The 26,516-nt window shown below is 39.6% G+C and overlaps 1 protein-coding gene and 1 pseudogene across 2 annotated transcripts in view; both read left to right on the top strand.

Moving 5' to 3' along the window:
* Window positions 1-19,068, top strand: part of MCU (mitochondrial calcium uniporter) — a gene marked incomplete at both ends in the record, with an annotated part of 217,366 nt that extends 198,298 nt beyond the window's left edge. Inside the window, 3 exons of the mRNA XM_079716050.1 lie at window positions 15,839-15,955; window positions 17,669-17,732; window positions 18,986-19,068. Coding sequence (XP_079572176.1) covers window positions 15,839-15,955; window positions 17,669-17,732; window positions 18,986-19,068 — 264 coding nt within the window. The remainder of the gene's footprint in view (window positions 1-15,838; window positions 15,956-17,668; window positions 17,733-18,985) is intronic.
* A 3,388-nt stretch (window positions 19,069-22,456) lies between these two features.
* Window positions 22,457-23,631, top strand: LOC307057558 (mirror-image polydactyly gene 1 protein-like; annotated as a pseudogene). Its single transcript has 2 exons — window positions 22,457-22,534; window positions 22,751-23,631. The product of its transcript is annotated as a mirror-image polydactyly gene 1 protein-like (transcript).
* Window positions 23,632-26,516: the final 2,885 nt, after the last annotated feature.

Raw genomic sequence — 26,516 nt, forward strand, 5'->3', positions numbered from 1 at the left:
CCACTTCCTTCCTTACTTCATATCATTCTATTAACTGGGAAGGTTTTCCCTGTAGATTGCTACCTGTCATATTTCAAGGTTTACTTAAATGCTTATTTTTCATGAACCTTTGACTACTTCCCTGTAGCCAACTTTGATCTGTCCCTCTTCTGAATACCTATAGCACATTGTGCCTCTCATTTCACTTATCCTATGCCATCTTGTATTATAATTATTCATGTTCAATGTCTTTTCCCCTCTACTAGACTATGATATCTTTTGAGGCAAGGCGTTCGGGTGATTTTTTCTATTTTTATTTCCTTACCATGCCTAATACAGTGCCTATCTGTCCTACTATTTAAATGCTGGCCTACTTCTGTGATTCCTAAACGTTTTTGCTGCCCCCAAGTGACAAGTTGTAAAAAAGCAGTAGTAAACAATTTAGTCTTTTGTGAATAGGAAAACACTGACCAAATAAAATGTAAATAGTTTCTCATGTTAAATATTCTTCCCCATATCAGTATCCATAATTAACACCCATGAAACAAAATGCCTGTTCAACAGCATTTAAACTGTTCAATGAGCATTTATTAGCAACCTAAATATATTCCAAAAGTATATTAAGTTCCAAAGAATTTTCAAAAGATAAGTTCCTTGACATCATAAAATCAAGTGAAATATTGAATTTTACTGACTAATATTTCAGTGAGACCTGAGTACCATTTTCTGTCATGTGAAAAAGGAGCCTGACAATAAGAATTGACATTCAGCAAAGTTACTTCAGCAGGCATGTGAGCCACCATTCAGCGCCCTAGCCCAGGAGTTTTCTACAAAGGGGAGGTCACTCTCAAGAGTGTGAAAATTGGTTCTGGGGGAGTAAAACATCTTAGATATTACAACAGATAAACAGATACACAGTATATTTGTGGTTTTAAAACTTCTTTGAGAGACTTCCCTGGTGGTCCAGTGGGTAAGACTACACGCTCCCAATGCAGGGGGCCCGTGTTCGATCCCTGGTGGGGGAACTAGATCCTACATGCATGCTGCAGCTAAAAAGCCCGCATGCCGCAACAAAGATCCCACGTGCTGCAGCTAAGACCTGGCACAACCAAAATAAATAAATAAATATTTTTTAAAAAAAAAAACTTCTTTGGGGAGGAGGGGTAATTAAGGAAAAAATATCTAAAAAGGCAACTTAAGGGAACAATGATGAATAAAGGTTAAGAAACACTGACCTAGCCTCTAATACCCTTTGTCATCTCAATTCCAACATCCAGCATTTATATTCTACTCCAGCAAACTACTTCAGTGGCCATTCAGGACCTACTTAGAATAAAAATTAGCATGCCTAATAATTTAATATGCCTAAACCTTTAGGCTCCTGACATCTCTCTTAACTTTTTTCTGTCACCTTCCTCATGTGTTGCTTCCTTTTCTGTCCAAATTAGACCATATTGTCATTCTGTTCAATCTCTGCTCCATTGTCTTTCCACCATATATACTCTATAAACTCCTAATCTTGGATAAATTTAGCCATTTATCCTATATCCAGGCTACTGAACATTGCTAGAGAAAAATCATGTAATAGTGTGGATTGGACCACTGCTTGTGTTTCTAATTAGATTTTCTTCCCCCATAACCCTCTCATTAGTTATTCTAAGGCTTCACATCAGGCTCCTCATCCCATATTTAATTTTGCCTCCTACCTCTCCTGGAAAATTGAGCTTAACAGATACAAGCTTGCAAATTCCTAAACCCTGTGAGTTTAATAGTATCCATACCTACTTTCACGCTATTTCCTTAAATTCAAGTAAGAAGTGGCATTTTCCTGCTCAGGGCTAGCTCTTCCACCTGTTCTTAATCCCATTACCCCCTTCCAGAATCTTGTGCCAGTATATTTTTTGTGTTCCCTATGTTATCAAACTCTCCCTCTCTGACTCTCTTTCCTTCATAACCAAGCTCTATGTGTATCTCTTCTCACTTATTATCAAATTACCAAATTTCTAGAAGAGAGTCTAGCATGTAGTTGCTTAGTAAATGCTTGTTGACCAAAAGAGGAAGCATAGAATAGATTTGAATAAATTGAACTAGTGTGTACATTTACATCCTCAGCAAAGATAGGTAAGTGGCCTAGTAATAGCAACTTAGATGAAACCTAGAGGGCTTTCCCTCAAGTTTTTAATCCAACAGTTATCCCTTAGGTCAATATTACTTGATTCAGACCATGATTCTATCCATTTTTAAAAAGCTTCCACAGTCCCTTCAACCACTATTCGTTCATTATCTGTCATCATCAATAATTAAATATTTACTTCTGTTTCTAGTTATGGCATCCTAGGTAATCAGAACAATGCTCCCACTAGGAAATGTTAAAATAGTTAGACAAAACATAAAACACATCTGCCTGTAGACTCTAGAGAGCTAACAAGATAGCAAAAATTACCAGGCAAGAACCAGAAGAGAAGTCCCAGGAAGGTGAAGCTGGTGTTTAGATGTGCTTCTTCCTCTGGGTATTTGTACTGATTAAAGAGGGTAAGGCTGAGAGGCCAAGAAGCTGAGCCATACTTGAAAACCTAGAAAGACCAAAGCCATAGAGATTCATGTCCAGGGATTGCTAAAGTAGGTTGAAACATTTTTGCTTTGGTTTGGAATTTTAAAGGCCACTACTGTAGAACAGAAGAACCTGTTGTAGGCTCTCTCAGAGACTGTAGCTCATCTTTCGACCATCCCAATCTTGTAAATTGGATTGAGGTAGTTCTAGAATGCTGGTGATCCGAGAGTGCTGATATCACTGGTTCCAGGCCAAAGAAGACATTAATCATCCCTGGGAGGAGATAACATTATCCTAAGCCTTACATTATTTCTACAAATAATTTTGCAAATACAAAGTTAGGCATACAATAAAAAATAAGCAGATACACAGGAAAACACCTATAGAAACAGTAGACATTTGACACAGACACAGATAGGAGATCTAGTTACTGGATTTATCAGACATAGCCTTTAAAATAATTATACTTACTAGATTCATGGAGATAAAAGGTAAGGTTGAGAGTATTGGCAGATAACTTGATTTTTTAAAAAAACAAATGAAAATTCTAGAAATAAAATTTAATGGATGGATTTAACTGCAGATTAGACATAAGAGAGATAGAGTGACCTGGAAATAAATCAGAAGAAACCATTCAAAATAAAGTATGGAAAGACAAAAAGAAGTAAAATATAGGAGAGGGTGAGAGATACAGAGGATAGAGTGAAAAGGCCTAATATATTTTTAATTTTATTAGCATCTCAGAAGGAGAGGAGGGAGAGAATGGGAAGAAACAATATTTGCAGAGATGGTGGCTGAGAATTTTCCAAAATGATGAAAGACATTAATTTATAGATTTAAGAATTCCATCAAGTACAACCAATATAAAGGAAAAGAAATCCACATCTAGACACATCAATAGTAAAACTGCAAAAGACAAAGACAAAGAAGAAATCCTAAAAGTAGCCAAAGAAGAAGAAAGGCTTGCCTTCAAAGGAGTCACTGTTAGATAGCTTACTTCTCAACAGCAGAAATGAAAGCCAGAAGGTAATGGAATGGTAACTTCAATGTGTTGAAAGAAAATAACTGTCAACTTAGAACTCTATACTCAGCAAAAATATCCTTCCAAAATAAAGGTGAAATAAAGATGCTTCCAGACAAATGAATAGAGAACTTGTCACCAGTAGATCTGTACAAAAGAAAATACTAAAGAGTGTTCTTTGGGCAGAAAGAAGATTATCACAAGTGGAAAGTAAAAAAAAAAAGCAGGAACGAATGAAGAGCAATGAAAATGGTAAATCTATGAGTGAATCTAAATGAATATTAAATGTATAAAATAATTATAATAAACTCTTATGGAATTTAAAATACAGGAAAAACTAAAACATATGACAATAGCATATACGTCTGGAGTGGGTAAGTGAACTTGAAATGCTCTAATGTTCCTTCATTGTCTGGGAAGAGGGTAAAAGTACCACTTCCATTCAACTTTGAATGAGAAGTCCTAGCCAGTACAGAAGGCAAGAAAAAGATACAGAGGATGAAAATATTGGAAAGAAAAACAACTGGCATGATTCATAGATTTTGTACATAGAAAAATTTTAAAAGCATATATAGATAATTGGTTAGAATTCATAAGTGAGTTTTATAAGGTTACTAGATACAAGGTAAATATATATAAATGAATTGCATATCTATATGCCAGCCACAAATAGTTAGAAAATGAAACTTTTTTTTTTTTTTTTTTTTGCTGTACGCGGGCCTCTCACTGTTGTGGCCTCCCCCATTGTGGAGCACAGGCTCCGGATGCACAGGCCCAGCGGCCATGGCTCACGGGCCCAGCCTCTCCGCGGCATGTGGGATCTTCCCAGACCGGGGCACGAACCCGTATCCCCTGCATCGGCAGGCGGACTCTCAACCACTGCGCCACCAGGGAAGCCCGAAAATGAAACTTTTTAAGAGATGCAACTCAAAATGACTTTTAAAAATAAATCACGCAAGAGATAGCTTCGGGCTTCCCTGGCGGCGCAGTGCTTGAGAGTCCGCCTGCCGATGCAGGGGACGCGGGTTCGTGCCCCGGTCCAGGAAGATTCCACATGCCGTGGAGCAGCTGGGCCCATGAGCCATGGCCACTGAGCCTGCGCGTCCAGAGCCTGGGCTCTGCAACGGGAGAGGCCACAACAGTGAGAGGCCCGCGTACTGCAAAAAAAAAAAAAAAAAAAATAGCTTCAAGGAGGCGGAGGAGTAAGATGTAGAGATCACCTTCCTCCCCACAAATACATCAAAAATACATCTACATGAGGAACAGCTCCTACAGAACACCTACTGAATGCTGGCAGAAGACCTCAGACCTCCCAAAAGGCAAAAAACTCCCCACGTACATGAGTAGGGCAAAAGAGAAAAGAAAAAAAAGAGACAAAAGTATAGGGATGGGACCTGCACCTCTGGGAGGGAGCTGTGAAGGAGGAAAAGTTCCACACACGGGGAAGCCCCTTCACTGGTGGAGACGGTGGGTGGGCAGGGGGAAAGCTTCGGAGCCACGGAGGAGAGCGCAGCAACAGGGGTGCACAGGGCAAAGCGGAGAGATTCCCACACAGAGGATCGCTGACAGCCAGCACTCACCAGCCTGAGAGGCTTTGCTCATTCACCGGGGCAGGTGGGGTCTGAGACCTGAGGCTCGGGCTTCGGAGGTCAGATCCCAGGGAGAGGACTGGGTTGGCTGCGTGAACACAGCCTGAAGGGGGCTAGTGTGCCACAGCTAGCTGAAGGGAGTCCGGGAAAGAGTCTGGAACTGCCTAAGAGGCAAGAGACCATTGTTTTGGGGTGCACGAGGAGAGGGGATTCAGAGCACCGCCTAAACAAGCTCCAGGGACAGGTGCGAGCTGCGGCTATCAGTGCAGACCCCAGAGATGGGCATGAAACGCTAAGGCTGCTGCTGCAGCCACCAAGAAGCCTCTGTGCAAGCACAGGTCACTCTCCACACCTCCCCTCCCGGGAGCCTGTGCAGCCTGCCACTGCCAGGGTCCCGTGATCCAGGGACAACTTCCCAGAGAGAACACACGTCGTGCCTCAGACTGTTGCAACGTCATGCTGGCCTCTGCCGCTGCAGGCTCGCCCCACATTCCTTTCCCCTCCCTCCCCCTGGCCTGAGTGAGCCAGAGCCCCCTAATCAGCTGCTACTTTAACCCTGTCCTATCTGGGCGGGGAACAGATGCCCTCAGGCCACCTACATGGAGGCAGGGCCAAATCCAAAGCTGAACCCCCAGGAGCTGTGCAAAGAAGAGAAGGGAAATCTCTCCATGCAGCCTCAGGGGCAAAGGATTAAATCTCCACAATCAACTTGATGTACCCTGAATCTGTGGAATACCTGAATAGACAATGAATCATCCCAAAATTGAGGCAGTGGACTTCAGGAGCAACTGTAGACTTGGAGTTTACTTTCTGCATCTAATTTGTTTCTGGTTTTATGTTTATCTTAGTTTAGAATTTAGAGCTTATTATCTTTGGTAGATTTGTTTATTGATTTGCTTGCTCTCTTCCTTTTTTTTTTTTTAAATATATATATATTTTTTCCTTTTTCTCCTTTTGTGGATGTGTGTGTGTATGCTTCTTTGTGTCATTTTGTCTGTATAGCTTTGCTTTTACCATTTGTCCTAAGGTTCTGTCTGTCCATTTTTTTGTGCTTTTTTTTTGTTTTCTTTTTTAGTATAGTTTTTAGCGCTTGTTATCACTGGTGGATTTGTTTTTAGGTTTGGTTGTCCTCTTCTTTTTTTTAATTGCTTTTTTATTTTTAATAATATATTTTTTATTTTTATAACTTTTAAATTTTATTTTCATTTAATTTAATTTTAGTTTAGTTTAGTTTAGTTTTCTTCCTTTCTTTCTTTCTTTCTTTTTCTCCCTTTTCCTCTGAGCCATGTGGCTGACAGAGTCTTGGTGCTCTGGCCGGGTGTCAGGCCTGAGCCTCTGAGGTGGGAGAGCTGAGTTCAGGACATTGGTCCACCAGAGGCATCCCGGCCCCACATACTATCAAACGGCAAAAGTTCTCTCAGAGATCTCCATCTCAACACAAACACCCAGCTCAACTCAACGACCAGCAAGCTACAGTGCTGGGCACCCTATGCCAAACAACCAGGAAGACAGGAACAAAACCCCACCCATTAGCAGAGAGGCTGCCTAAAATCATAATAAGATCACAGACACCCCAAAATACACCACCAGACATGGTCCTGCCCACCAGAAAGACAAGATCCAGCCTCACCCACCAGAACACAGGCACCAGTCCCCTCCACCAGGAATCCTACACAGCCCACTGAAACAACCTTAGCCACTGCGGGCAGACACCAAAAACAACGGGAACTATGAACCTGCAGCATGCAAAAAGGAGACCCCCAAACACAGTAAGTGAAGCAAAATGAGAAGACACAGAAATACACAGCAGATAAAGGAGCAAGGTAAAAACCCACCAGACCAAACAAATGAAGAGGAAATAGGCAGTCTTCCTGAAAAAGAATTCGTAGTAATGATAGTAAAGATGATCCAAAATCTTGGAAATAGAATGGAGGAAATACAAGAAACGTTTAACAAGGACCTAAAAGAACTAAAGAGCAAACAAACAATGATGAAGAACACAATAAATGAAATTAAAAATTTTCTAGAAGGAATCAATAGCAGAATAACTGAGACAGAAGAACAGATAAGTGATCTGGAAGATGAAATAGTGCAAATAACGACCACAGAGCAGAATAAAGAAAAAAGAATGAAAAAAATTGAGGACAGTCTCAGAAACCTCTGAGACAACATTAAACACACCAACATTGGAACTATAGGGGTCCCAGAAGAAGAAGAGAAAAAAAAAGGGACTGAGAAAATATTTGAAGAGATTATAGTTGAAAACTTCCCTAATATGGGAAAGGAAATAGTCAATCAAGTCCAGGAAGTGCAGAGAGTCCCATACAGGATAAATCCAAGGAGAAACATGCCAAGACACATATTAATCAAACTATCAAAGATTAAATACAAAGAAAAAAATATTAAAAGCAGCAAGGGAAAAGCAACAAATAACATACAAGAGAATCCCCATAAGGTTAACATCTGATCTTTCAGCAGAAACTCTGAAAGCCAGAAGGGAGTGACAGGACATATTTAAAGTGAAGAAAGGGAAAAACCTACAACCAAGATTACTCTACCCAGCAAGGATGTCATTCAGATTTGACAGAGAAATTAAAACCTTTACAGACAAGCAAAAGCTAAGAGAATTCAGCACCACCAAACCACCTTTCCAACAAAGCTAACGGAACTTCTCTAGGCAGGAAAAACAAGAGAAGGAAAACTCCTACAATAACAAACCCAAAACTATTAAGAAAATGGTAATATGAACACACATATCGATAACTACCTTAAATGTAAATGGATTAAATGCTACAACCAAAAGACATAGACTGGCTGAATGGATACAAAAACAATACCCATATATATGCTGTCTACAAGAGACCCACTTCAGACGTAGGGGCACATACAGACTGAAAGTGAGGGGATGGAAAAAGATATTCCATGCAAATGGAAATCAGAAGAAAGCTGAAGTAGCAATTCTCATATCAGACAAAATAGACTAAAATAAAGACTATTACAGTGACAAAGAAGGACGCTACATAATGATCAAGGGATCAATCCAAGAAGAAGATATAACAATTGTAAATATTTATGCACCCAGCATAGGAGCACCTCAATACATAAAGCAAATGCCATAAAAGGGGAAATTGACAGTAATGCAATCATAGTAGGGGACTTTAACACCCCACTTTCACCAATGGACAGATCATCCAAAATGAAAATAAATAAGTAAACACAAGCTTTAAATGATACATTAAACAAGATGGGCTTAATTGATATTTATAGGAAATTCCATCCAAAAACAACAGAATATACTTTCTTCTCAAGTGCTCATGGAACACTCTCCAGGATAGATGATACCTTTGGTCACAAATCAAGCCTTCATAAATTTAAGAAAATTGAAATCATATCAAGTATCTTTTCCAACTAAAGTGCTATGAGACTAGATATCAATTACAGGAAAAAATCTGTGAAAAATACAAACACATGGAGGCTAAATAGTACACTACTAAATAAATAAGAGATCACTGAAGAAATCAAAGAGGAAGTTAAAAAATACCTAGAAACAAATGACAATGAAAACACAATGACCCAAAACCTATGGGATGCAGCTAAAGCAGTTCTAAGAGGGAAGTTTATACCAATACAATCCTACCTCAAGAAACAAGAAACATCTCAAATAAACAACCTAACCTTACACCTAAAGCAATTAGAGAAAGAAGAACAAAAAGACCCCAAAGTTAGAAGAAGGAAAGAAACCATAAAGATCAGATCAGAAATAAATGAAAAAGAAATGAAGGAAACAATAGCTAAGATCAATAAAACTAAAAGCTCGTTCTTTGAGAAGATAAACAAAATTGATAAACCATTAGCCAGACTCGTCAAGAACAAAAGGGAGAAGACTCAAATCCATAGAATTAGAAATGAAAAAGGAGAAGTAACAACTGACACTGCAGAAATACAAAGGATCGTGAGAGATTACTACAAGCAACTATATGTCAATGAAATGGACAACCTGGAAGAAATGGACAAATTCTTAGAAATGCACAACCTTCCAAGACTGAACCAGGAAGAAATAGAAAATATGAACAGACCAATCACAAGCACTGAAATTGAAATTGTGATTAAAAATCTTCCAACAATTGGGGGCTTCCCTGGTGGCGCAGTTGTTGAGAGTCCCCCTGCCGATGCAGGGGACACAGGTTCGTGCCCCAGTCCAGGAAGATCCCACATGCTGCGGAGCGGCTGGGCCTGTGAGCCATGGCCGCTGAGCCTGTGCGTCCAGAGCCTGTGCTCCGCAACGGGAGAGGCCACAACACTGAGAGGCCCACGTACCGCAAAAAAAAAAAAAAAAAAAAAAAAAATCTTCCAACAAACAAAAGCCCAGGACCAGATGGCTTCACAGGCGAATTCTATCAAACATTTAGAGAAGATCTAACACCTATCCTTCTCAAACTCTTTCAAAATATAGCAGAGGGAGGAACACTCCCAAACTCCCTCTACAAGGCCACCATCACCCTCATACCAAAACTAGACAAACGTGTCACAAAAAATAAAAACTACAGACTAATATCACTGATGAACATAGATGCAAATATCCTCAACAAAATAATAGCAAACAGAATCCAACAGCACACTAAAAGGATCATACACCATGATCCAGTGGGTTTATCCCAGGAATGCAAGGATTCTTCAATATACGCAAATCAATCAATGTGATAAGCCATATTAACAAATTGAAGGAGAAAAACCATATGATCATCTCAATAGATGCAGAAGAAGCTTTTGACAAAATTCAACACCCATTTATGATAAAAACTCTCCAGAACGTAGGCATAGAGGGAACTTACATCAACATAGTAAAGGCCATATATGACAAACACACAGCCAACATTGTCCTCAATGGTGAAAAACTGAAACCATTTCCACTAAGATCAGGAACAAGACATGGTTGCCCACTCTCACCACTATTATTCAACATAGTTTTGGACGTTTTAAGCACAGCAATCAGAGAAGAAAAAGAAATAAAAGGAATTCAAATCAGAAAAGAAGTAAAACTGTCACTGTTTGCAGATGACATGATACTATACATAGAGAATCCAAAAGATGCTACCAGAAAACTACTAGAGGTAATCAATGAATGTGGTAAAGTAGATGGATATAAAATTAATGCACAGAAATCTCTTACATTCCTATACACGAATGATGAAAAATCTGGAAGAGAAATTAAGGAAACACTCCCTTACCATTGCAACAAAAAGAATAAAATACCTAGGAATAACCTACCTAAGGAGACAAAACACCTATATGTAGGAAACTATAAGACACTGATGAGGGCTTCCCTGGTGGTGCAGTGGTTGAGAGTCCGCCTGACGATGCAGGGGACACGGGTTCATGCCCCGGTCCGGGAAGATCCCGCATGCCGCTATAGCGGCTAGGCCCGTGAGCCATGGCCGCTGAGCCTGCGCGTCCGGAGCCTGTGCTCCGCAACGGGAGAGGCCACAACAGTGAGAGGCCCGCGTACCGCAAAAAAAAAAAAAAGAAAAGAAAAAAAAAAACCACTGATGAAAGAAATTAAAGATGATACAAACAGATGGAGAGATGTACCATGTTCTTGGATTGGAAGAATCAACATTGTGAATATGACTGTACTTCCCAAAGCAATCTACAGATCCAATGCAATCTCTGTCAAACTAACAATAGGATTTTTCACAGAACTAGAACAAAAAAATTTCACAATTTGTATGGAAACACAAAGACCCCGAATAGCCAAAGCAATCTTGAGAGAGAAAAACAGAGCTGGAGGAATCAGGCTCCCTGACTTCAGACTACACTACAAAGCTACAGTAATCAAGACAATGTGGTACTGGCACAAAAACAGAAATATAAATCAATGGAACAGGATAGAGAGCCCAGAGATAAACCCACTCACATATGGTCACCTTATATTTGGTAAAGGAGGGAAGAATATACAATGCGGAGAAGATTGCTTCTTCAATAAGTGGTGCTGGGAAAACTGGACAGCTACATGTAAAAGAATGAAATTAGAACACTTACTAACACCATACACAAAAATAAACTCAAAATGTATTAAAGATCTAAATGTAAGGCCAGGCACTATAAAACTCTTAGAGGAAAACATAGGCACAACATTCTATGACATACATCACAGCAAGATCCTTTTTGACCCATCTCCTAGAGAAATGGAAATAAAAACAAAAATAAACAGATGGAACCTAATGAAACTTAAAAGCTTTTGCACAGCAAAGGAAACCATAAACAAGACCAAAAGACAATCCTCAGAATGGGAGAAAATATTTGCAAATGAAGCAACTGACAAAGGATTAATCTCCAAAATTTACAAGCAGCTTATGCAGCTCAATATCAAAAAAACAAACAACCCAATCCAAAAATGGGCAGAAGACCTAAATAGACATTTCTCCAAAGAAGATATACAGATTGCCAACAAACACATGGAAGGATGCTCAACATTGCTAATCATTAGAGAAATGCAAATCAAAACTACAATGAGGTATCACCTCACGCCAGTCAGAATGGCCATCATCAAAAAATCTACAAACAATAAATGCTGGTGGGAATGTAAATTGATACAGCCACTATTGAGAACATTATGGAGGTTCCTTAAAGAACTAAATATAGAACTACCATATGACCCAGCAATCCCATTACTGGGCATATACCTTGAGAAAACCACAATTCAAAAAGAGTCATGTACCACAATGTTCATTGCAGCTCTATTTACAATAGCCAGGACATGAAAGCAACCTAACTGTCCATCAACAGATCAATGGATAAAGAAGATGTGGCCCATATATACAATGGAATATTAGTCAGCCATAAAAAGAAACAAAATCGAGTTATTTGTAATGAGGTGGATGGACCTAGAGACTGTCATACAGAGTGAAGTAAGTCAGAAAGAGAAAAATGCCGTTTGATAACACATACATATGGAATCTAAAAAAAAATGGTTCTGAAGAACTTAGTGGCAGGACAGGAATAAAGACGCAGACCTAGAGAATGGACTTGAGGACACGGGGAAGGGGAAGCTGGGATGAAGTGAGAGAGTGGCATGGACATATGTACACTACCAAATGTAAAATAGCTAGTGGGAAGCAGCCACATAGCACAGGGAGATCAGCTCAGTGCTTTGTGTCCACCTAGAGGGGAGGAATAGGGAGGGTGGGAGGGAGACGTAAGGGGGAGGAGATATGGGGATATATATTTATGTATAGCTGCTTCACTTTGTTATAAAGCAGAAAATAACACACCATTGTAAAGCAATTATACTCCAATAAAGATGTTAAAAAATAAATAAATAACCTGGGCTTCCCTGGTGGCGCAGTGGTTGAGAGTCCGCCTGCCCATGCAGGGGACACAGGTTCGTGCCCCAGTCTGGGAGGATCCCACATGCTGCGGAGCAGCTGGGCCCGTGAGCCATGGCTGCTGAGCCTGCGCGTCCGGAGCCTGTGCTCCGCAACGGGAGAGGCCACAACGGTGGGAGGCCCGCGTACCACAAAAAAAAGAATAAATAAATAGCCAAATAAATAAATAAATCATGCAAAAGATGTACAAGACCTCTATGTAAAGAAACATAAAATTATAGGAGAGTTAATAAATGTAATGATATAGCATGTTCATGGACTAGAAAAGTAAATAGTGCAAAAATGACGGTTTTATCCACATTGATCTATTAGATTCAGTGCAGTCCCAGTCAGAATCCCAACAGCTTTGGAGTTGGGGGAAGAGATTTTAATAAACTGATTCTAAAATGTATGTGGAAATACAGAGGACTAAGAAAAGCAATAAACACTTGAAGAAAAACTAGGTAAGAGGATTCACTCTATCAGATATGAAGACTGCAGCTTTAGTTACAATACTGCAGTGATTAAGACAGTGACACAGGGATGGACAAATAGTCCAGTGGAATAGAAGACAGAAGTAGAAATAGACCTAGTATAAATGAAGTTTTGATTTTAAAAAAATGGCACTGCAGGGAAAGAGTTTTTTGATAAATGGTGCTAGGACAATTGAATATCCATATAGAAAAAAGAAATGACCCCATCCTTACACTATAAACGAAAATTAATTCCAGACACATTGTTGATCTAAATATAAAAGGTAACACAATGAAGCTCCTGGAAGATAATAATATAGAATATCTTAATTACTGTGGAATAGGGAATGACTTTTTACACAGAATGAAAAGTGCTAACCATAAAGAATAGGAATGATAAATTAGGCTATATTAACATTAAGGACATCTATTTATTAAAGAGCACCATGAAGAGGGAGAGTGGGCTGGGAGGAGATGTTTCCAGTATGTATATCCAACAAAGGATCCATATCCATAATATATTAACAAATCCTACAAATCAGTAAGAAAAAGACACACAATCCAGTAGGAAAAAAATGGCAAGAGGTTTGTACAGGCACTTCTAAAAGAGGATATGCAAATGGCCAATAATATAAAAGAGGATGTGAAAAGGCCTCAGCCTCATGAGTGATCAGGAAAATGCTATATCTTCAAGAGAAATAAAAACGTGTCCATACAAAAATTTGTACACAAATGTTCATAGCAAGATTATTCATAATAGCCAAAAAGTGGAAGAAACCCAAATGTCTATCAATTGACAAATAGATAAATAAAATGTAGCACAGTGGTCCCCAACCTTTTTGGTACCAGGGACCGGTTTCGTGGAAGACGATTTTTCCCTGGGGGAGGGGATGGCAGGGGATGGTTCAGGCGGTAATGCGAGTGATGGGTAGCGGCAGATGAAGCTTCGCTGGCTTGCCCACTGCTCACCTGCTGTGCGGCCCGGTTCCTAACAGGCTGCGGACCGCTACCCGTCTGCAGCCGGGAGGTTGGGGACCCCTGATGTAGCATATCCATTTAATGGAATATTATTTGTCAATAAAAAGAAATAATGTACTGATACATGCTACAAATAGATGAGCCTTGAAAGAAGCCAGACACAAAAGGCTTTTTTATGATTCCACTTATGAAATATCCAGAAGAGGCAAATCTATAGAGACAGAAAGTAGGCTAGTAGTTAACTTAGAACTGTAAGTATGGAGGGAAATAGGAAGTGATGTTAAAGGATATGGGGTTTCTTTGGGGGATGATGAAAATATTCTAAAAATTATTGTAGTAATGGTTGTACAATTCTGTGACTATGCTAAAAAGCATTGACTATTATACTTTAAATGGGTAAATTGCATGGTATCTCAAGTAAAGTTGTTTTTAAAATATGAGGTAGTGGGCTTCCCTGGTGGTGCAGTGGTTGAGAGTCCGCCTGCCGATGCAGGGGACACGGGTTCGTGCCCTGGTCCGGGAGGATCCCACATGCCGCGGAGCGGCTGGGCCCGTGAGCCATGGCCGCTGAGCCTGCACGTCCGGAGCCTGCGCTCCACAATGGGAGAGGCCACAACAGTGAGAGGCCCGCGTACCACCAAAAAAAAAAAAATATGAGGTAGTAATATAAATAATATAAATTAGGAGTTTGGGATTAACATATACAAACTATATAAAATAGATAACCAACAAGGACCTATAGTATAGCACAGGGAACTATACTCAATATTTTGTAATAACCTATAAGGGAACAGAATCTGAGGTAGTATTTCTGCCTAACTCGTTTTTTAACTGACAATACCAAGTATTGGCAAGGAGGTGAAGTGATGGCAACTCATGTCCTGCTTATGGGAGTATAGCTGGTACAACCTTTTTTTTTTTTTTTTGCGGTACATGGGCCTCTCAATGCCGTGGCCTCTCCTGCTGCGGAGCACAGCCTCCAGACGTGCAGGCTCAGCGGCCATGGCTCACGGGCCCAGCCGCTCCGCGGCATGCGGGATTCTCCCCAACCAGGGCATGAACCCGTGTCCCCTGCACCGGCAGGCGGACTCTCAACCACTGCGCCACCAGGGAAGCCCCTGGTACAACCATTTTGATATCACTCCTTAAATTTGAACACAAGCATACCCCATGGTCCAGAATTTCCATTCATAGGTTTATACCCAACAGAAGATAAGTCCAGAGATGATCTTGACAGTATTATTTACAACAGCTAAAACCTAGAAACAACCCAAAAATCTATCAGTAGTACAACAGATAAATAGTGATGTAGCCACACAATAGAATATAACATATCAATGGAAATGAACAGACTACAGCTACACGCAAAAGATGAATATCACAAACATGATATTGAGTGAAAGTAGCCATACACAATGCATACTATCTGACTCCATTTTTATAAAATTCAAAAAACAGGTAAACTCAGCTGTAGAGCTCAGGGGAATGTATGCTTAAGTAAGAAAGCTGTAAAGAGAGCAGGAAAATAGTTACCATGAAAGTCAAGACAGTGATTACTTTGGTGGGGAAGGAGGGGTTAGTAATTGGAAAGGGGCAGAAAGGGGGCTTGTGAGTTACTGGTGGTATTCTATTTTCTCTGTCTGGTGATGATTAACATTTATTACGTGATGATGATTCTTTATGATGTACATTTTTTGTGTGTGTACTCTTCTGTGTGTGTTGTGCAATAAAAAATGTTTAAGAAATAAATATTTAATACAGCACATGTCAGTAGTATATCTTTATATGTGCTCATGTGTATTGAATCTAATCAATAGTAAATGCTTATTTTGTGAAGATAGTGTGCTAAGGAGTATAATTTGATTTCTTCTTTATTTTTGTAGGAATATGTTTATCCAGAAGCCAGAGACAGACAATACTTATTATTTTTCCATAAAGGAGCCAAAAAGTCACGTTTTGACCTAGAGAAATACAATCAGCTCAAAGATGCAATTGCTCAGGTAAGTTTTACAAAAATTAAAATAAATCCCAGCCCCATCTTGTATGGCATCATCATCATCATCTACAATCAAGTACTTAGATGGGTAAACTCTGAAAGAATGATCCAATCCTCTTCTTCCTATGTAAATTATTCCTCAGTTGATAAAAATGACTATTTTAGCATGGTCAACGCTCCAGAAAGTTTTATAACACAAGCAGATGAAAAGATAATGAGTCCTATCTATCCTTTTATCACTAGCATATTGAAATTTTTAAACCTATTTTTATATTTTTCATTTTGTTTCTTTAGAGAGGTCTGTTTTTACTTTTCTTTCATTTTTTTAATCTTTCTGCAACTGACCCAAAGATCTCTCACCTAAGATGTGTGGTAGCAATGGAGCCAAAATAAAATCCAGGTCAGAGAGAGACTACTAGAAATGTTTGCAAGGTGCAGGTGAGAGATTATTGAGCTAGAAATGCTTTTTTAAAAGACTGATATCTTATTTTTCATAACAGCTACCTCTTTCACATTTCTTTTTTTTTTTTTTTTTTATAATAGTGTTTTATTTTTACTTGTTGACAGTTTGCTTTATCTATTTATTTATTTTTGGCTGTGTTGGGTCTTCGTTTCTGTGCGAGGGCTTTCTCTAGTTGTGGAGAGCGGGGGCCACTCTTCATCGCGGTGCGCGGGCCTCTCACTATCGCGGCCTCTCTTGTTGCGGAGCACAGGCTCCAGACGCGCAGGCTCAGTAATTTTGGCTCACGGGCCCAGTTGCTCCGCGGCATGCGGGATCTTCCCAGACCGGGGCACGAACCCGTGTCCCCTGCATCGGCAGGCAGACTCTCAACCACTGCGCCACCAGGGAAGCCCTCTTTCACATTTCTGATCATGCCTCCCCCTCACTCTGATATCTTTGATTTTGGTGAAGAAATCCTCATTTCTTTTCTCTGCAGTCTTTCATGGCTTTAGAGATTTTTTTAAAACCTCTGGAAGCCCTTCCATTCTCTTTAATGTTTAATTACTCTTCTCTGGACCTTCTCCGCCTTCTCTGTCCCTTTTTGGTGACAGAGTTGTGCTTTGAAGAGGCTTAATTCATCTCCCTGCCTTGGCCTAAGTGAATTCTTACCTTCTGTTGCTCTGTGTGGTGGTTCTCAACTGGAGGGAATGCGTCAGAATCATCTCTGGAGCTATTAAAAATACAGGTGCTTCAGCCCCGCCCTAAACCTATTAATCCAACTCAGGGGTGAGGCCCAAGCGCGTGTGAGTTTTGAAAGTGCTACAGTTGACTGCACATCCTGTTTTAAAAGTTACTGATCAGTGAAAAACTTAAACAACTACTAGACAAATAACTAAAGTCTTCAGGAGCATAAATTTGAATTCTGGCTCCAGGCAAAAAGTTTGTAAAAGGGCTTCTCTCTGGAGAAATGCCATCAAGGTGCACCAGATGCTCCCACATTCTTGAGCCCCTGAGTCCTGCCCTGTTGATTGCGCAGTCTTTTCTGGAGGCTCTGTTGATAGATGAAACTGCCAGGACAGACTTCTGTTTCTGTCCCACTTTGTTGTCCTGTGCCTTTAACATTCTTTGCCTCTGAGGCACTCTTACTTTGAGAGTGATTGAGATGATTTCTCTGACTCATAGTGATGGAGGAAAGACAGTTTCCTCTTCTCAGGAGACAGTAATATCATTGAAAGCTTGACTAGCCAGTTTTCTCACCTTTTGTTTCTATTTTAGGCAGAAATGGACCTTAAGAGACTGAGAGACCCATTACAAGTACATCTGCCCCTCCGACAGATTGGTGAGGAAGATTGATCTGCAGAGAGCCTCTGAATCCCAGCAGAAAGAACACCTGTTTATAACTATGGCCTTTTTAATTAAAAAGCATTACAGGTGGAAGCTGGGAGCCATGTCGGGGTAGAGGGTTTTTAACGTTAATTAAAAAACAAAAACAAAAAGATCTTAGAGAAGAAAGGAATGTTAAAATCTGACCATCAGGCTTTGTGGAATATAAGCTCAAAGGGCTTAGTGAATATTGTCTTAATCAAGAGTCTCAGTTTCTGGATGAAAATGATGCATTATTATTATAGTTGAGAGAAAATGATGCTAGGGGTGTTGTTTCTTGCATCTTCTTTTCAGGGTCAGCAAAATAGTAACACACCAGCACCCCACTCAGCTCTAAATTTTTTTTTAATTTAACTTTTCTTATTTTTGACATAACAGTAAATAAATATACCAGAAAAGCAAACCCTTGAGATATGTGGGTGGCAAACAGAGTCTGAGCCCATGTCATTAGCATTTATTTTAGATTGGACCCAGTCTCTGCAAAGTTACCAGGAATCTCTCCCGTTTGTGCCCCGTTTCTGACCACCCACACCTGTTGGTACACTAATTTTATCCATATGATAATTGGAACCAACTTATGACTGTTTGATAATTGACACTTTGGATTATCCCTTAATACCTTCTTAAATGTCTCAATATTCCATTTCTCTGGATCACTGTCTAGAAATAATTGGCAACACTGCATGAGGTGTTTTTGTTTTGTTCTGTTTTTTACTAATTAATCTTTAAGGGGAGGACAGATTTCCCTCCTTTATTTAACTATCCCATTGATACTCCCCTCTCCCTCCACAGCTCAAGCCAGAGGCGGAGTGTTCAACTGTATTACCAAATCAGGAAGATGTAAGGTGTACAAACTGGCTAAAAATCATGACTCTGTAGCCATTTCAGAACCAGGATAGTTTCACTGCTGTTAATCTGTTTGTGTGACAGCATTCCAGGCCACCCAGATGTCACTACCTTGTCTGGAGGCCTTGTTAATCTCTAAGGACACACACTCCCACACTGTTTGTGAGCCCTCCCACCTCCACCACTTCAGTAGTTGTAAATCAAGTGTGTGGATCTCAAAGGGTGCAATTTATCTTTGTATAGGAATACATTTCTATGGCTTCTTTCAGCCTACCCTCTTCACCCTATTTTTTCTTATCTTAAATTGAGAGAAAAAGGAGTTAATCTTATACTCTATCAAAATATTTTCTACCATATTTCCAGATGACATCACACTTGAAGGGTCAAAGGAATCTGTGTCTACTATCCTGTTTTTAACTACTGCAGGGGCAGGATGGAAAGGATGATGGGGCTTGCCACACAGCTGACTGATTGGCTTTTTTCTTTCACATGATTCATCCCTCTTCATTGTGGCAAGGGGTTTCTTTCTCTTTTTCTTCCTCCTTTGGGATCATTGTGTGTGAAGAGAAACACTTTAAATGACAAACCCAGACTGCAGGTGCCTTGCAGAGGTTGAAAGCCAGCCAGGATTGCTGCTGCTGCTCCTGCCACCACCCCTTCCACCGGCATGACGGAATGAAAGGATGCATGTCTCCACTTCTCATCCCTCCTCCCACTTCCTTCCCCACCCGCCCCCCCCCCAGTCGTTCAACCCCCTTCCCTCATTTATTTCTGTTGTGTGAATTATTTTTAAACCATTTATCCTGTTTGTAGGCAGGGTTTTTAAGAAGAAACAGCACAGTGCAATGAGCAAATCCTTTCAGGGTGTGTGGGAGGCAAGGGGAGGGAAGACGTGGAGAAAAGTCCTTTAAACAAATAGCAAAATATTGGACATGTGTAAAATCCTGTATCATTTATGAAATATGTATAAAAAGCAATGTACCTTCTGGAACAATAAATACTTATTCAATTTTTGAACTATAGCATCTCATTCTTTAAAGCAAAACAACCGAGATCAGAAACAAAAACAAGCTTATTCTGATTCAAGGTGGAAAGCTTTTTACCTCTAAAATTAATTTTTATAAAAATACCATTTTGAAATTAAGTTTTTTTCCTGGAGCCTATATTTTTACAAGGCATTTCATGAATTCTTCCTGAACTTAAGATGATCAATATTTTCCTAGTTTTCCAGAGCCACTAGAGGTTCAGTGACCTCTGCAACCGTGATAGAGCCAAGGACAGCACTGACACTAATATCCTTATCTCCTGATTAACAGGAAATATCTCCATTATATCAGATCATCAGATTGCCCAGTGTGGTCTCCTGGACTCCAGAAACTTGTTCAAGCATGAACTAAGATCAAATACTCATTATTTTAAGAGTTTGTATCAAATTTATAATGATCACCAAATGGGAAAATATCACATGCCACCTAGTCCATCGAAGACATATCAAAAAGCATGTATTAAATGTCTGCATTAAGTGCAGTGTGAGATGTACTGAGAGCCTCCACAGCTACGGTCCTACCTCCTGGCAGCTCACAGCAACCAAACAGAAACATCCCTAAAATATGTAAGGTTTAAGAAGATAAGATTGAAAATATTAAGCCGTTGTTTGCATTCAACAAATAATAACTACACCCATGAACCTATGGTCAACTAGTCTATGACAAAGGAGGCAAGAATATACAATGGAGAAAAGAGTCTCTTCAATAAGTGGTGCTGGGAAGACTGGACAGCTACGTGTAAAAGAAAGAAATTAGAACACTTCTTAACACCATACACAAAAATAAACTCAAAATGGATTAAAGACCTAAATGTAAGGCCGGATACTATAAAGCTCTTAAAGGAAAACAGGCAGAACACTCTATGACAAATCACAGCAATATCTTTTTTGATCCACCTCCTAGAGTAACGAAAATAAATGAGACCTAATTAAGCTTAAAAGCTTTTGCACAACAAAGGAAACTATAAACAAAACGAAAAGACAACCCACAGAATGGGAGAAAATATTTGCAAAGCAACCGACAAGGGATTAATATCCAAAATATACAAACAGCTCACGCAACTCAATGTCAAAAAAAACAATCCTATCAAAAAATGGGCAGATTTAAATAGACATTTCTCCAAAGAAGACATACAGATGGCCAAAAAGCACATGAAAAGATGCTCAACATCACTAATGATTAGAGAAATGCATATCAAAACTACAATGAGGTATCACCTCACACCAGTCAGAATGGCCATCATCAAAAAACCTACAAACAATAAATGCTGGAGAAGGTGTGGAGAAAAGGGAACCCTCCTACACTGTTGGTGGGAATGTAAATTGATACAATTATGGAGAACAAAACAGTATGGAGGTTCCTTAAAAACTAAATATAGAGCTACCATATGATCCAGCAATCCTACTCCTAGGCATATATCTGGAGAAAACCATAATTCAAAAAGATACATGCACCCCAATGTTCATTGCAGCACTATTTACAATAGCCAAGATGTGGAAGCACCCTAAATGTCCATCAACAGAGGAATGGGTAAAGAAGATATGGTACATATATACAGTGGAATATTACTCAGCCATAAAAAAGAATGAAATAACACCATTTGCAGCAACATGGATGGACCTAGAGATTATCATACTAAGTGAAGTAAGTCAGACAGAGAAAGACAAATATGATATCACTTATATGTGGAATCTAATAAAAAAGTGATACAAATGAACTTATTTACAAAACAGAAACAGACTCACAGATCTCGAAATCAAACTTATGGTTGCCAGAGGGGAAACGTAGGGGGAAGTGATAAATTAGGAGTTTGAGATTAACATATACACACTACTATATATAAAATAGGTAACTAATAAGGACCTACTGTATAGCACAGGGAACTCTACTCAATATTCTGTAATAACATATATGGGAAAAGAATCTGAAAAAGAATGGGTCTATGTATATGTATAACTTATTCACTTTGCTGTACACCCGAAACTAACACAACATTCTAAGTCAACTATATTCCAGTAAAAAAAAAATTTTTTTAAGGCAAATAATAACTACATATTCCACAACATCCTCTTAGGCTCTGGTGAATAATGGAGAGTGTTAAATCCATTAGTGAGCGTAGGTAATGCAGTTTTGCTAAGGGATCATAGACTTTTAGAGCTGGAGAAAGTAAAAGTGTTCTCAGAATCTGGTTCCTGGAACAGCAACTTACCTCTCCAGAAATGCAAGTTCGCCACTCCCTACTGAATCAAACTAGGAGTGGAACCAGCAATCTGTTCAGCAAGCGCTCCTGGTGATTCTGATGTGAACCATTGACCTCATCAAACCGTGGCTTTAAAGAGAAGGAAACTGAGGCATAGAGAGGGCATCTGTGTCATAACTCATCAGTGAATTCTATGATCAAACAACCAGACTGAGTGAGGATTGGTGAGTATGGTGACTATGGTAAATGGAAAGGATAGAGATCATGTCACATGTACATACTATTGTATCTTGCTTGTGAGGGTGTAGTGGTAAGCACACAGTAGATGCTTACAAAAACAAATACAAATAGGTTGAATTTTTTAAATCTGTCTGGAAAGATTTCACAGAAATGTGGAACTTCTTAGATTTCGGAATTCAGTTTCACCAAAACTGTTAAGGGTTGTCATTCATTTTTATCACTGCCAACAACCTTTAGTTCATTGCTCCCCAAATAAGTCCAAACTCCTTGTCTTCCTAAATGGACTATGTGGTTATTTCCTTAGGATAAATGTATAGGTTAATTTTAACAAGACCTACTGAATATAAAATGACCCTGAGAAGCTCTGGGCAAGAGCGCAGAGTTGGCTCCTGGGCCAGTGCGGGGCGCATCTCAGGTCTCACACTTGTAAGTTTCAGCAAAGAATGCTGTGCTTCTTTAGGCATGCTGAGCCATGCTGTACAAAGCTTCAAATCTTGGTGCAAAAACCAGAGACCTTGCCAGAGCAAACAAGAAGTACAAATGGACGACTGGTCAAAAGGGCCTAGATAAGTGGTGGTTGTTATTGTTCTTCCATCCAGCTGTGAAAGAAACCTTCATTGCCTGTATTTTATAATTAACCAGTATATTTTAACACCAGGACAGTGCTGCGTTAGTCCAGACATAATCCATAGTTATCTTGAACAAGAGACCACTGGGAGAAATAAAAGTACACAGCCAGGTGAGCAACTGCCTGTGAATTCTAAGGGAAGCATGCAACAGAAATCCAATGAATTAGTTAATGAAGCTACCTATGAGGGCATAGAACTGCCAGAGCAGAGATCAAGGAATTTTCAAGTCATCAGTCCTCATTTAGGTGATGAGACAGCTCACTGCACCAGAGAAAAATCCAACATTATGGAACACAGAGATAATGATTTGCATTACAAATGTATGATTCCTTGTCAAGTTACTTCAGACTTAAAGAGGAGACAATAGCGTTGCTTCTAAAAGAATCGGACATTCTCCAAGCAATAAAAAGCTTCAAGAAAAACTGACTAAAGAAGATAAAGAACAGAGAAAACTAAAGCTTAAACTGGAACTCCAAGAAAAAGCAACAGAAGCTCAAATTGCTGAAAAAACAGCAGCTCTGGTTGAAGAGGTGTATTTTGCAGAGGGAACGTGATGAAGCTATTATGTCTTGACTGCAGTTAGCCAATGAGGAGAGAGATGAAGCAATTGCACGAGCCAAGCATATGGAAATGTCTCTAAAACTGCTAGAAAATATTAACCCTGAAGAAAATGACATGACATTACAGGAATTACTGAACAGAATAAACAGTGCAGACACAGGGATAGCTATTCAGAAGAATGGAGCTATAACTGTGGATAGAATCTACAAGACCAAGGAATGTGAAAAGAGAATAACTGCAGAAGAAATGAATGCAGTGGTTGAAGAATGGGATGATGCTTTGTCTCAGGTGGAAGTTTTTCTCCCTTTGGAACTAATAAGATCTCTGGATTAGCAGAATCTCAGTTTGCAGAGATGGGAAGCAAAAATCTTGCTATTGGATCACTACGGGTAATAATGAAGCCACTCCCATTTTAACCCCTTGATTCCTGGACCCGTGAATATTGGCTGTGGGTGAAAAAGTACCATATATTGGATTCTGGTTTAGAGCATATACACTGTCATGGAGAACCTTGTCCTAGCCCCACCAGGTATTGCCACATATCTGGCACTATAATCAAGTCTTCAAAAATCCATTCCACTGTTTTATCAAGCTAGCTGTGTCAGGATGATGCGAACTTGGTAAGATCAGTGTTCATGAGCATGAGCCCATTGCCACACTTCATGTGCTATGAAGTGAGTTCCTTGATCAGAACAATGCTGTGTGGAATCTCATGGTGATATGTAAGGCATTCTATAAGTCCATGGATGGCTGTTTTTGCATAAGCATTGCATTCAGGGAAGCAAGTCCATATCCAAAGTGTTTATTCCAGTAGGAACAGTAAAGAGCAGTTTTAGTAAGAAGGTAGGAGAATGAAAGTTTGTGGTCCAAGAGCAGAGTTTCAGAGTTAAGGATTAAAGAGGACTAAGGACAAGATATGGCTAGGGTTATTGTTTGAAGGTATATTTTATTGGAATAAATGAGTCAAGAAATTGTGAGGCTAGAGTGTTGTATGGGTGATTCTTGCTTTTGTCTAGAATATTGGCAAGAAAAATATTTTTTTAATGTGGGAAAGTAACCTTTGTTGTCAAATCACAGTGGTACAGATGAGAAGCAAGTCATCCAAATCAGTGCTTCTCAAACTGTCTGTGGTGAAAACCAGTTTAAAAAAACGTTGTTCCAATGTGTTATGGGCCACTACTTTTATAACGTATAATAAAAATGACTTATCAAAAAAACTAAAAACTAAAAAATAAATGTGAGAGAAGGGAAGCTAAAAGACACCACACAAAGTGGTCAGTGAAACCCAGGATGTGAGACATTCTATAGGACAAAAAACTGGGTTTCTTCAACAAGTAGCATGGGAGGTGGAGGGACTGTTATAGATTAAAAGAATTTAAGAGACCCAACCACAAGCAATGTATAGCTCTTGTTTGTTTTGTTTTGTTTTTTAATAAATTTATTTATTTTATTTATTTATTTTTGGCTGCGTTGGGTCTTCACTGCTGCACACGGGCTTTCTCTAGTTGCGGTGAGTGGGGGCTACTCTTCGTTGCAGTGCACGGGCTTCTCATTGTGGTGGTTTCTCTTGGTGCATGGGCTTCAGTAGTTGTGGCTCACGGGCTCTAGAGTGCAGTAGTTGTGGCGCATGGGCTTAGTTGCTCTGCGGCATGTGGGATCTTCCCGGACCAGGGGTTGAACCCGTGTCCCCTGCATTGGCAGGTGGATTCTTAACCACTGTGCCACCAGGGAAGCCCCTATAGATCTTGTTTGAATCCTGACTCAAGCTAGCAATACAAAGAAATTTTTGAAACAACTGGGGAAATTTAAATATGGAATGAGTATTAGATGATATTAAGGAACTACTGCTACTTTCCATAGTTGTAACAATGACAATACGATTATATAAAAAAGAAAGGCCATTTGTTAGAAATGCATACTGCTGTATAAATGAAATAAGATTGACAAAATGTTAACTATTATTGCAGCTGGGTACTCATTATTGTTTTTTCTACTTTGTATATATTTGAAATTTTTCATCGTAAAAAATTAAAATGAAAGGGCCGGTCAACTAAAAAGGAAAAAATAGGAATAAGAAAAATATCCTACCATCCTGGGAAGACTTGTTTACAGAACCAAAGGACTATCTGGTAAAAGTCCTTGACTCTGGCAATCAATCCTGGCAGCAAATCTGGGTTTATCTCATGCACACGTCCTCTGTTTCTCTGCAGCACATATGAAGCAGCCAGATGGCTTCTCAGGGACAGGAAATTGCAGGGTTTTGTTATTTCTGTTAAGACCATTGCCACTTAGCAGCACTACCCTGCAATGAAACAGTTCCTCAGTTAAGACCATTGCCACTTAGCAGCACTACCCTGCAATGAAACAGTTCCTCAGTTAAGACCATTGCCACGTAGCAGCACTGCCCTGCAATGAAACAGTTCCTCAGTCCCAGAGTCATCCATAGCTGCCATCAGATTGCAACTTAATCAGCTAATAATGATCAAGTTGCCTGTGTCCCACTAGCATTAGTGATAAAGTAGCTGAGTACAAGTTAAATCAATGGAAACCCCTTGCTAGACTGTAAAGTCTGCTTGTGGGAACCTCTTTTACCTTAATCACTGTCAAATACCCGTGACCAGCATGTTACCTGGCCCCTAGTAAGCACTACTGTTTAACTGAACTGAAACCCTAGAGGAAAGGGGCCACAGTAATTTGAATGCTACTTAGTGTAGTAAGAAAATGTGCTAAAAGATTATGAAGACAAATTTAGGGACTACTTCCTAAAAGACAATAATATTTCTTTCCCAGGCACTAGAAATTCAGTTATTAGGAAAAGAAGCATAGATGAAGAAAGTTTAGGAATAATAGAAGCCCAAAGCATCAGGTCAAGGTAAGATTAGGAGAGAAAAATTTTGGTTTCACGCGGATCCTTGTTTAATATCATATTTTAAAACAACAAACAAAAACGTATTCTCTACCCTTCTTTTAATCCTTCCCCTTCACATTATCTGCAGTAATAGTGCTTGCCAATTCTCATTCTACGCACTGTAGGATGTCAGGAAGCTGGCAAACTCCAAACCTGTAATTCCTAAGGTTATGTCTAGTGACATGTAATATACAGGACCCTACATTGTCCCTCTCTTGTCTAAAACTGAAACTGTAGTAAACTTTGTCACTTACTTTTCAGTGTCGTCAATTTAATGAATAGTTCCTAATCTGAAGCCCCTACCCCTTAC

This window comes from Hyperoodon ampullatus (assembly GCF_949752795.1).
Source record: "Hyperoodon ampullatus genome assembly, chromosome: 1".
Classification (NCBI taxonomy): Eukaryota; Metazoa; Chordata; class Mammalia; order Artiodactyla; family Ziphiidae; genus Hyperoodon; species Hyperoodon ampullatus.